At 33.5% G+C, this 12879-nt stretch overlaps 1 protein-coding gene across 2 annotated transcripts; it reads right to left on the bottom strand.

Annotated features, from left to right (window-relative positions):
* Nucleotides 1-6970: 6970 nt before the first annotated feature.
* On the bottom strand, nt 6971-12745 carry LOC132632375 (DNA polymerase epsilon subunit B-like). Of its 2 annotated transcripts, XM_060348287.1 has the most exons (14): nt 12211-12745; nt 11955-12135; nt 10704-10857; nt 10462-10593; nt 9918-9995; nt 9324-9428; nt 9135-9215; nt 8899-9029; nt 8721-8815; nt 8535-8634; nt 8125-8239; nt 7920-8030; nt 7443-7586; nt 6971-7049 (listed from the first exon to the last, which is right to left on the bottom strand). In XM_060348287.1, the coding sequence occupies exons 1-13, from the start codon at nt 12374-12376 to the stop codon at nt 7446-7448; spliced, it is 1590 nt and encodes a 529-aa protein (XP_060204270.1). In that variant the 5' UTR covers nt 12377-12745; the 3' UTR covers nt 6971-7049; nt 7443-7445. The 2 variants fall into 2 exon arrangements, with proteins under 2 accessions (XP_060204270.1, XP_060204269.1); XM_060348286.1 differs by lacking the exon at nt 6971-7049 and having other exon boundaries at nt 7165-7586; nt 12211-12741.
* Nucleotides 12746-12879: the final 134 nt, after the last annotated feature.

Below are 12879 nucleotides of genomic sequence, written 5' to 3'. Positions count from 1 at the left end.
TTATTATGAGATGATAAGAATTAAGGGGTGGGGGCGGGGGGGTGGGGGGTGGGGGGCGGCTAGATCAATGGAGAAGAAAGGTTGCGTAGGTGGGTGAGTTTTGTTCTGCTTTCAACGTCTTTCCAATTTTTCTAACCTACATGACATCTGCTCATAACCCACCTAAGCTACTACTAATAGTTTCCCTCCTTTCCTCTAACTATAACATAACATAACATCCTCGAAATAAGATGAATTAATAATAAAGAAAAAAACTTTATTTGGTAATTTTATAATTATTAAATATAACTAAAGAAATTCGGTGTCCGGTACCCACCGCATTGGAGCTCCAGCTAATCCGAATTTGCATGTAAACCTCATTTAAGGGGCAAGCGCTGCTTAATAGGATTTTCTCCATACTCAGGACTCAAACCCAACGATCTGATTAAGGATGGAGGGATCCTATCAATCCCACCGCAGATATATTGCTTTGATTTTTCATCCTTCTGTGTTTTAGTAATATTGTTAATAATGTAAATAGTAATAATTACTGAGACTATTTATATTTCTTGGCCATATATAGTTAACAAGTTTAAAGAAATGCTCACAACATAATTTAGTTAATTAGTCATAATGTTTTATACGTACCTATATTCCCCATTAATTACCTTAATATGATCACAAACGACATTGAAGGGTATGATCAGATGCTTGAGGTACATATCGATCTATCCTTAACTAGATAGTCTCGAGTTCGAGATTTGAAAATGAAGAATTTCTCGCATTTTACTATAGTAGACATACTCCACGCATATCCAGATTAATCAGGACGGTGTAAGATGATTAAAAGTTTAATACAAAAGGAGTCAACTGCTGAGAGGGGCATTTACCTCTAAGTCATGGGTCGTCTAACAACAATGATGTTGCTAATTAACTATAACAAATAATTGGTGCTGCCTTTTTTCGTTCATAATTAAGTTCCAGTCTCCATATTACAAGTTCATAACAAAATATATCCCTATTGCAGCAGCAGGACAGCTATCTTTCCATAATAAGATAAAGAAAAAAAATAGCCCGGTGCATTAAGCTCCCGCTATATGCGGGGTACGTCCTGGAAAGGACCAGACCACAAGGGTCTATTGTACGCAGTCTTACCCTACATTTATGTAAGAGGTTGTTTCTACGGCTCGAATTCGTGACCTCCTGGTCACATGGCAGCAACTTTACCAGTTACACTAAGGCTCCCCTTCAAAATAAGATAATGAAAAATCAATATTAATAATTAACAAATAAACAAAGCGATATAATTAGGGCTTACGTGGAATCAGAAATTGGTACGTAATTGTTAATGAAAGCCATCTATTTTCTAAACCATCTTGTTATTCAAAATAACGAAAATGTGTTGTTGACTTGTCATAAGACTCTTTTCATACTGTTGGCCTAACATTGGTCTTATTACTATTTTTGTTTTATTTTATGAGAAATTGGCCTCTACTTGAATTATACTCCCGCTATATCTATCTCTGATCAACCTCCACTTGTAAGCAAAACTCAGCTTCTATGTCATATCCATTTAGTCCTTCTCATGCGTACCAACACCAATAAAAAGTTCAATTCTAACAGTTTCTTCAAATGAATTCGACATTTTATTATGAATTTTAATGAATAACTATAAATTTGGAGCACGGTTTAATTAAGCGCATGGACTGCAACCGAATGACTTTTCGGACTGGGGCCGAGCTAGCATGCTAAGTACGAGTTTGACGTATTTACCTAGTAACTTTGGTTCAAATTTTGGATATATATTTGTTGAAAAATCCACTGAATATAAACGTACATATAGTAAACTTCAGCACTCATAATTAACTTTCAAACCTGTATCAGTCTATATATAGTTAGGGAGGATTAAGTCATGATATCTGCATGCATGATCATAATCGACATCATCACTACATGGCAAAAACCTAAGCTTCATAATTTTTTTGATGCATATTCATGTTGGACTATTTCTTGTCTCACCAGTTTTACCTACTTCTTTCTTCACGTGATCAGCTCCAATCCTTTTTAATCTCTTTGATGATTTAAGCCTGCATGGAAGTTAACATACGCAAGGCATCTGATCATTTTGAATTTTTGATACAACGATATTTATGGGGATAACCACGTTTAAAGGTTCATGAGATGAGACGAATCAAAAAATTTAAAATCAGTGGGTTCAAAATGAGTATGACTTTATTATATGCAGACATTCTAAACATATGAAATCGAAAGGAATTTGTTCATGATCAGTTGAGACACATGACGAAAATTTGAGAATTCTATAGATCCGCCTTGGCATGAAATTAATTAGTGCATGGTGCAGTTAGTGTACTACTCCTATAATGTATTTGTGTCGTCCTACTTGAAAGGAAAATGTTGAATCTTGAAGAGACATACTTAAAAACAGAGATCACAGATAAAGATTTATGATTGGTCACTCAACTTTTACTTTATTGCACTAAAGTCACTGAATTGCTTTTTATAATCGGAACACCCAACTTTATCTAAGTATCACAAAAGTCAATAAACTATTTTTAGTGGCAAAAAAGTCACTCAACTTCACCTAAGCATCACAAAAATTATTTAGTGTTTTTCTATGATACTTAGAAAAAGTTGAATGATTTTTTTGTTATAAAAAATACTTTAATTCAATAAAATAAAAATTAAGTGACCATTTGTGAAAATAAACCCATAAAAAGGTGATCGACTAGTCATCTAAATGTGTTGTCACTACCGTTATCCCATACAACAGGTGGAACAACTCAACAATTTTCGGAACTTCCAATTTCGTGGTAACTTGTATAGTCGTACCTAGAAAAAGTTAGCTCGTTTTACATAGAGTAGTTAGCACGCATGTAATTTGCACAAAAGCAATGAAAATAAGGAAATAAAAATGTTACTATTATTTTTACATAAAAATGGTCCAGAAACTTCTAAAGCTCGACCATTTACTTACTAGTTAGAATCCCTTAATAACCTGCTTGTTTAGTTAAATATTTAATGCGTTACTCCCATTAGAGAAGTCATTTTGGAGGTTGATTAAGTTGAATTTTAAATAACAATCATTATTGATAATTCAAGATCATACATATTGATAAAATTGCTATTTATTGATTGAACAGATAGTTTCAGAATTATGATTATATGCTTAACAACAAAGTACTTTGAAAACCCACACACGGTGAAAACTTTGTTGTCGTCGGAAGAATGAAGAATATATAAAGAAATTCTTACACGTGATAAAAATATATGACAATGATCTGATATTTTCTTTCTATAATAATAAATAATTATTTTAAAATGACTATAAAGAATATACATACAAAAGAATAAATAATTTTTTGGTGTTCTATATTTGTGGTGGTCCTTTTATTTAGACGTCTATGCGCATTTTTTTTTACTTAACTGTTATGAGCTTCGTAACCTCTTTAATTTGTTTTCTCTCCATCTTAGTTTACGTTCAGTGCTCGATCAATTCTTTTCCTCTAAGAGCAAAAAAATTAATTTTAATATCTAATATCTAATAAATCTCTTCATAATTTTTTTGATTCCTCTCCATTATTCAATATTTGTAGTTGCAAAAGAAAATATCATTCCTTAACTTATTACACTGCGAGATATATGAATTATTTTCTAGATACAAACAAACATATTATGTGTTAGTGATGATAAGTATCCACTCAAAATATTGCTTCCACTCCGGTCTGCCTTTTTTATGTTCCAATATTCTTTCTTTTTTATTTTTATGTTCCAATATTATAATCCATTTTAACTTTTTGAATAATTCTGAGAAAGCTCGAGCTCATCTCGCCAATCTAGCATGCCTATGTACAAAATTAACAACCATACAAAAGAAATACACAAGTATTGAATGTAATCATGCCATATTTGTATGTTTCCTTTGCAATTCTTTTTGCATATTTGAGAAATCCATATAGATTTACTTTTTACATGTGTATGTGTGTTGTCCTAATCTATATGTTAGCTTGTCTGTTCATCAGATCGTTCTCTACACATTCTTTACCTGAATTTACTATCGGGTTTGAAGCATTTGAAGATAACTGCAAATTGGCTAACTGAAAACTACTAACGGCTTAACCAGTTGCTGAAGTTAAAGATTATTTTGACATTAAAATTAGGTGTCACCTACCTGACCTAATTATCTATTTATCATTAGGAACTTACTCTTGTCGTCAAGTCAGACAAATTTGTTAATCAATCATCTTCATCAACTTAAATTCCAAGATTTTATTTTCTGTTACCTGATTATAAGTTAACTAATTTTGAGCTTTTGGTTGTTAGGTAGAAGGATGTTAGGAGTAGTTCCAACGTGCATAGGTACATTCGTGCATAGGTACATTCCTTTATGTGGAAATCTGTACTAACGTCCTTGATAGAATATAACACATGTCGTTCTGTTTTGTCCTTTAAAAATATTCCCATTTTGCAAATACTCATTTAATTTTCAAACACATCTTGACCCTTTATCTATTTTTCAACTTCAACCAAATATTATCCAAACGTTTAGTAAAGATCTTGTTTTGTATCAACTGATACTATAAATAATATTTACACGAAGTAGCTCTAGCCTAAAGTAGTTTACCGCTTTATTTTTTAATATTTAATTGTAATTGACTTTTCAAATTAACTTAATCGTTAGAAACAAATTCCTGAATGGCTGATGTAGTCCTGTGTAATATATGTACTAAAAAGTACTATACAACATTCTTTTTAGTAACTTAATTTTTTTTTTTTTTTATAATCGTGGTGTCCGAGCCTGCTTACGCGCACCTCAACTAATTTCACGGGATACTTGCCACCTCCCACCAGCAACAGGTACCAAGTAACTCTGTTCATCAAGGCTAGAACAGATGAATTGAACTTGAGACCTGACAGTGTTCAACCCTTTTCATTGATCACTAAGCCACATCGTTGGTCTTTCTAGTAACTTTTTCACACTAAGCAAGCCTTCCTGTTTGGATGTACCTACTAAACCAATATTTCAACAATCCGGAAAAGTTATGGTCGAAGTATATTTGAAATCCGAAGGAAACACAGAGAAAGGAAGCAAGTCAAACAAAGAAAAGTTTCAAAAAAGATAATTGTCAGAATACGTTCAAAGATACGACATTGATGGAACTCTAATCTAAATTGCCACATATGCATTATCTGTCTAAAATCCATGAGACTTCACATAAGATGCTGAAATTGGGAGGTTGATATAGAATAGAGTTTAAGTTATATAAGCCTTCAAAGCGAGTAAAGTAATTATACTATCAGGACACTGAAAATATATTCTAGCAAGTGGGGGTAGATGTCTCTTTAATCACTACCGCATTAACACAAATGCACGAACAACCTTATCTTTCGGCTTAATTAAGTGTGGATTAGTGCAATAATAACTCGGCCAATGGTAAAAACGTTTTGTACCATTCAGATTTGACTGACCGAGCAGATTTAATCATAATAAGAACTGACCTTAAGAGAGATGTGGAAAAAAGTCGTCCCAATTATTCAATATATACCGAGAAAATTGTGCCATCTTACACGAATATGTTTAGGATTTGATGTCGTCCAGTTCCAAATGTCACAATATGCTAAATTCAAATTTCAAGTCACAACTGAAAAGCTACACTAAATTTCAAAACCTAACACGAGGAAAAAAAAAAAGGGATGAAAATTAAGTTCGAATTATTGATATCTAAAACAGTTGAGCTAAAAAATTTACTTATAGAGGAATGAGGAGGCTACTAAAATGCATCATGTGTTTGCACGAAAAAAATGTTTCTCTGAACCATGGTGAAGTATCCCCCTCCATTTGCCTTTAGCCTTAGGGACAAACTTCATATCCTTCTCACATAAGATAGAGAAGGGGAGTAAATACTTTAGAAGTACAATCGGACCTCTTTATAACAACATCCGCATAAATCAACATTTCTATATAACAGCTAAGTTGTTTCGGAACTGATCTTTTATGTTGTATTTTACTTCTCTATAACGGCATTTCATCTATAACAACAACAATTAACTTTATAACAGTACAGTCTTTGTAAAATTACCCCCATATAGCAACAATGTTATTTTTTTGGTAATATATTAATTAATTATCTTTATAAAAATAAACTATATATGATTACCAATAATAAGTGTAGAGATTTTGACAAAATATTTAATTTATAGTTTAATATACTATATTTACGAAAAAATATTACCTATGAATACATAGTTGTAATCTAAAAATATCATTGTCTTCTATTTTTATTTATAAACAATTTTCAAGAAGGAAAACAAGCTTTATATCACTATTAAGAGATTGGAATCTAGGAAACAAGCTATAATTATAAAAAATTTCCATCAATCTTGAAAGAAATTAATTTTCAAGGAGATTTAAAATGTGTGCCTTAGAGCTTAAACTTTATACATTTAGCTATGAATTTATTGAAATTGTAGTAACTTTCTTTCATGATTAGTTAGTGAAATTTGCATATCTTTGAGATTTAAAATTTAAATAATTTTTTTATTTTTTATAACATTAAAAAATGACAAAATAGATTTTATGTATCTTTTTTGCCTATAAGAGCCAATTATTATTTAAACGTCAAATGTTGTTATAGATATATAACAACCATTCTCTATAACAGACAAAAAATTTCAAACTCAATGATGCTGTTATGAAGAGGTTTGACTTTATTTACTAACTTATAAAAAAGGCAACTTTAAAGGGTTTTTTTTAAACTAAATTTTCATTTTTATTATGAACACTAATTTCACAAAAAGGACAGTTACATTGTAACCGTCCAGCATAAAGGAATGACGGGCCATCCCTATGCTAAAGAGGGATTTCCCCTTTTTCGAATCAGCTTACAAAAATAATAGCAGAACAAATGGTGAATCTTCTTCTTCCATCAGAGATTCATCATTTGTTCTGTAGGCGTTAGCCAATACCTACTTTCTTCCACCTTATCACTTTGCAGGTACTTACATTCCTTTTAAACCATTAGTGCAAGCCTTGTTTTGGTCTTTTATTTCCACTGTAGAAATTGAAAAATAAAATTAAACAAAAAAACCTTTTCTTGAAACTTCAAATGGTTATCAAGCAAACTTGCACCAGACAGAGATATCCAATTCTGCCTTTCAACTTCAAGGTTAGAAGAGGAACCGATTAACATTTCTTAAATTTAAAGTTTTCAGCCATCCAAGATTATTTGACTTAGACAATCGACTGATAATAAATGAGTTACAACCTGTAAGAATTAAGTATACTAAAAGCTTAATAATGGAGTAGACTAGGGCATAAATTAGTATGCATAACCATCATATAGACGGAAAAAGATAATGAAAGAGCCAAAAGACAATTGAGACTAATTTAGCCACCAAAGAGTTAAATCACTAAGCTAAGATGCCAGCTTGAAGTTGATGCTTACAAGTTACAATGCTGATAATTCTACTTCCTGATTGCACGGCCGGTATGCCACAAATGTGCCATCATTTGAGAAGGAACCAGGATTAAAGCATGTAACTCCTGTATACCTGAAAGCTTTCTGCTCACTTTTGTCCCCTAAAACTATCTGTTTGGAAATATCAGAAATCTTTTACCAATTACAGTTAGTTCAAAAGCGTATCCTGTGATCAATTTCCGGTCATAACAGTATGAAAAATTAGAGAACATGTATTCAACTTGAGACAACATATAAACTATTTAATCACATGGGGGATCTGTGTCACAAGATCATAGACTTCACTTATGTTTCTGCAATCATCACCAAGTTGGTAGATACTGATGATTTAAGATCACAGCTTTTAAATAGGAAGGCGTGCGTACATTGTCTGATGGAGGAATACAGGTTTTGAAGAAACTGCAATTTCTACAAAATCTATATATAGAAGAAAGAGGAAAGTACCGTATGCGGGGTTGGATAAAGGTGTAGACCATGATCATAATTCCAGATAATGGGTTGAACCGTCAAGGGGAGGGGGCAGAGATGGCTTTGATGTATTATAGTTGCAACAAGCTGCAAGAAAAACAAAAAATTAGCACATCCTGAATTTCACGACCTGTGATACCAAAATAAATCCAAACTTTGAGAATATGAAGACGGAGTTTACATGCTCAAATGGATCACTGGTTTCTTCCGTTGAGGGAGGTATTAGACATGACCTTCGCATTCTATAAAGCATATCTTGGCGGAATAGCACAATGTCTTGGGTGTAAAACCTGATTCTGTTTCAACATGAAAAGTTAAGAAGGCATCACTTCATCTATAATATAATACGCTAACATTTTAGCAGAAGATGCAATCCTTTGTGGCACCTGAGCACCCAAAGTGCACACAATATTACATAACATGAGTGATTGCTGGACGACTTGAGGATTTTAATTGTGCTCATTTTGATTGGTATCTAAATGTGAACTACACATTTGCATTACTTGTTTTCTTTTTGTTTAAAAATTTGAAAAAAAGGCTCAAGCTCTCGTTGTTTAATTCAAAAGTCAGTGTGCAGCAAACAAAGGATACCTGCATGGGTTACTGGAGAATATTGCATTCGGAACATACTTCTGAAGTTCTTCAATTAGGTATTTAGGCAAAGGACATCTGGGTAAGGCTGTTGAAGGACCTGGAGAAACAAGAGAAAAGCTTCTCATTATTTATTGAGTTGGTAGAGAAGCTTAAACGACAAATTGTGATGATTTAAAAACACACCTACATCATCAGGACCAGGGATAAAAAGAAACCGACTATGATCTTTTAGTCGTTGGTGTGTTGCAATCATTTGTCCAAGCTTTCCAAACTGAACTCTGTATATTGTGTTGATTTGTCACTTCCTTTACCAACAAATAACCATAGCAGTAACACAGCTAAATTTTAAACTTTCACTTGCCTGAGACTTGAGATCGACTTGAATGAAAGATTGAATGGCTGAGAGCAGAAATTTCCCATGAAGACAAATAAAGAAGGAACCACCTCTACACTTTCATAACCATTGAGGATAGTCTCCAGATTTTCCAAAGTCTTCTCTAAGGATAGGGGAGAATGGTGGATTAGGCAACCATAACCAGATCAAGCGTATTAAAACAAGAAAGAGAGGTTTACAAAGAAAAAAAGAAGCATATATACCTCCTCACTGTCCAGCCATATATCAGATAGTATAACAAACATATCATTCACAGCTTTTTTCTCCAGCTCTGCAAGTCTCAGCTGTTCCAGAAGTTAGGGAAGCTTCATATCAATTTTTGGCTACCATGAATAGTTTTTGTCATGGTATTTTCAATTTTTCTATTATTGAAACCAAATAAAAAAGGATACAGTTTCCTCTTTGGTAAGAATACCACCACCAAAGAAGTCTAATCCTGAAAAGAATGCCATGGACTTTTCTCTGTCCTCTAATGGAGGAAATCCACATGTTCTGACCTGCACGATACTTTTAGCAAATTAGCTATAAATCAAACCACCAATCATATTAAGTTATCAACATATCCAAAATCAGCCGAAAATTTTGACATCGACTCTTACATGGTGGCTTATATCACTTTTGGTACAATAATTGCCTAAAGTTGCTAATTCGTGAACAGTCCTGTCAGAATAAAAATTACTAATGCACGCTGGATTTGGCAAGCTTTTCTTGAGAGAATTTTGAATTGGCAGGTACAGAATCAGCTTTGGAAAGCTTTATTGATCTTGTTCTTCACTTGTAAGAATAGGAATATAAATCGGTTTTTAATGAGCAGAACTCACTTCTTCTGCAGTTACTTCGTTACTTGTTGATAAGAAACTAAAAATGGAGATCATTGAAACTACACTACAAAGTATGAAAATTAAGGTTGCTGCTGAATACCTATTCTCAAGTATTTATCTAGTTCAAACTTGTATGCAAAGAACAGATTGAGTACAAGAATTGACCTGAAAAACACCATCCAACTGCATTTCACCCTCTGCCAGGACAATTGTATTTTCCACAAAGAAACCTGTAGTTATCTTGTACTGCAGGTTAAGGATAATACAGCATGTAATTGCCAATACTGTACCTATAAGAGCACAATTTAAGAGCACGGACATCTACAAAGAGGGAGCGGATTCAATCTGCTTTCATTCTATAATAAGATGGAGCACATCCAAGGCGTAATCCAAACATAAACATGAAGTGAAATTGTAAAACAGTAGGACTAATTACAGGAGTAAACACTTAAAGAAAACTGCAACCAAGAGTTTTAGGAAAAAACATATCTGATATAAGCAAATGGTTCGGTTTCTAAGACCACTAAAGAACTAAATAAAGATAAACAATCATCGGTGACAATTCAACATCAGAAGAGAAAAACGTGCTAATGAAGGACATTAACTACTCAGATTCCAATATACTAGTCTTCTACTTCGTAGCAATAGCACAGTGGTTGTATCAACTATCATGAGCAGTGAAATGAGATAAAACATCTGAAAAGGATATTGCACTCGATAAATTTACTTCAACAGCTGCAGTAAGGTCTTCCAAGTAGAAATGACCATCCTCCAACTGAGATATTACTCCCATTATCCATCTTCTGCCTACCCGTCCAACAAGAGATTGAATGGGAGATATCTGCAAAAAACCATTTTCCTACTGTGAGCATCATCTTGCACAGGAACTTGAAAGCCGTAGCTCTGCCCAGAGAGATGTGAATCTAAAGTAGGATCATGGTTGTCACTCACCTCACAGCTGCCATGCTCAGAAGTAGAGGCATCAAAAGCAAGGGTTGAAAACCGTGGATCACGAGATAATCTCTGGAACAATAAGAGGAATCTATCCTTGTATAAGGTGGCTTTTGCAGAGGCATCGCCGTGAATGGGAAGCCTCCCTGTATGCCTACACACACAAAAGGAAGTCTTCTTTTTACTTAAAATTATAGGCATAGGAACTACAACCATACACAGATCTTTCAGAAAGGTAAGCAAACATGCAGCTGCAGGAAAAAAAATGCAACATATTTTTTGTATTCAGTTATTTTAGGACTGAAATTCTTGTTTTTGACTAAGCTTTGAACAAATACAATAATACCAATTCAAATAAAGGTGTCACTTTTTCCTCAATTTGTATACAAATACTAAAAGAACTAACTTTTCAGATACGTCTATTACTGACAAAAACATCAACCTAAACAAGCGTGAAAGAGTTGGTTTTTTGTCTTGTGATAGAAAATCCATGTGATAATTTTAGTTGGATGGTTTCTATTACTTGGAGCCAAAGGATGATTTACTTGGAGCCAAAGAATGCATTGCTTGGAGCCAAAGATGTGGAGGAGAATTGAAATGCCATGTAGCACACTTGGAGCCCAAGTCATTTTATGCCTATAAAATGAGAGGCAATTCTTCTTTGTTCATCATCCCAAAATTCATACAATCCTTTGTAGTGAGTAGAGAGTTGAGAGAGCAATTCTCTTAAGTGTAATTGGGAAATCTCCCCTTTCTGTGTTAATAATAAAAAGGCAACTGTTCTCTGGTGGACGTAGGATCATTTTGATCCGAACCACGTTAAATCTTGTGTTCTTTCTTTTACGTTTCCGCTAAAAAAGCGGATAAATTGTCTTACACCCTGGTTACATTCCAATGAAATAGTTAAATTCCTTAAAGTTATAGAGTAAACATTTTTATGATCATGCTCACTAAAATGCTAGTATCACACTAACAAAAATTCACAAAGTTTTCGTCCTCTTCTTTCAGATTCGTTAGGGGCGATGCAATTAGAGATGTTACCGGTCTCTAAGCTATAACTAATGCAATAAATCTCTCATTTAGAAATCAAGTACCCCCATGGGAGAAAACAAACATTTATAGAAAAGGGTACAGGGAAAGAGATGAAAGAAATACCCAATTCCTAAAGTTGCAGCCAGGATAAAAGGCAAAAAGAAAAGCAATAAATTGAAATTAAAAAAAAAAAATGGATAAAAGAGTTGAGTAGCATACTCGTGAAAGTACTTCTTAACAGGATCATATCGGAATTTAGGTACAAGAAAAGCATCAATAACACGAAGTGCAGAAGCAGGTGAACCACTTGAACTAGGGTTCTCCTCAACAGCAGCATCTGCCTCCAATAAAATGCTCACCACTTTATGCACTGACTCCTTATCCAAAATCGAAGATTTCACTGCCAAAACAAACAATAATTACAACAAACAAAACTGAAAAAAAAAGAGACAAAAAGTGGATTCGTTGTACGGACATGAAAGATGGTGGAGCTCATCGAGAAGGAGTTCAAGAGCGTCGTTTAAGGCATCGGAGGGAAAATGGTTAAGGAAAGAGAGGACTTCAGGGAGTGCTTCAACTTTGAGAGAGTAACCTCTCATCTTGAATTTTCTCTGTACTTTGTTTCTTATAACTCCACTCATTCTTTTGAAGATTTTGGCTTTGTAATTCTATCTGTTTTTGGACTTGTAGTTTTCTTTGTTTGTGGATCTGCTATCAGTGGTGCTGTAGGCGGGAGACGGCACTCGCTTTAGGTATTGGGATTTTTCTAGGCACTATTTGGCGGGAAATATAACATCATTCTACTCTTTTTTTGTTTCTAATTTTCTATTGACGTATATTTTCCGACTTAAATGTGTGTTTTTTTTTTTTTTTTGATAAACTAAGTGTGAATTTTTTAATACTATCCAAGTAGAATTACTGGATGAATAATGTTTTCAAATTAAAGGTAATATAATAGTACTAAATTTTAAAAAGGAAAAGAAATAGTTCTCACTCCAATCTCCATCCCAATTTAAGGACTCGTTTGGCCATGAGAATTTAACTTTTTTCTAGATTTTTTTTTCACTTTATTTGAAAATCAGCCTTTAGCCATGAAAATTTCAAATACAAATTTGGAAAACACTTAATTCCAAACATTTGAAAT

Source organism: Lycium barbarum, chromosome 3, assembly GCF_019175385.1.
Source record: "Lycium barbarum isolate Lr01 chromosome 3, ASM1917538v2, whole genome shotgun sequence".
NCBI classification, from domain to species: Eukaryota; Viridiplantae; Streptophyta; class Magnoliopsida; order Solanales; family Solanaceae; genus Lycium; species Lycium barbarum.
Note: the sequence above shows the minus strand (reverse complement) of the source record. Positions and strands in the feature narration are given on the sequence as shown.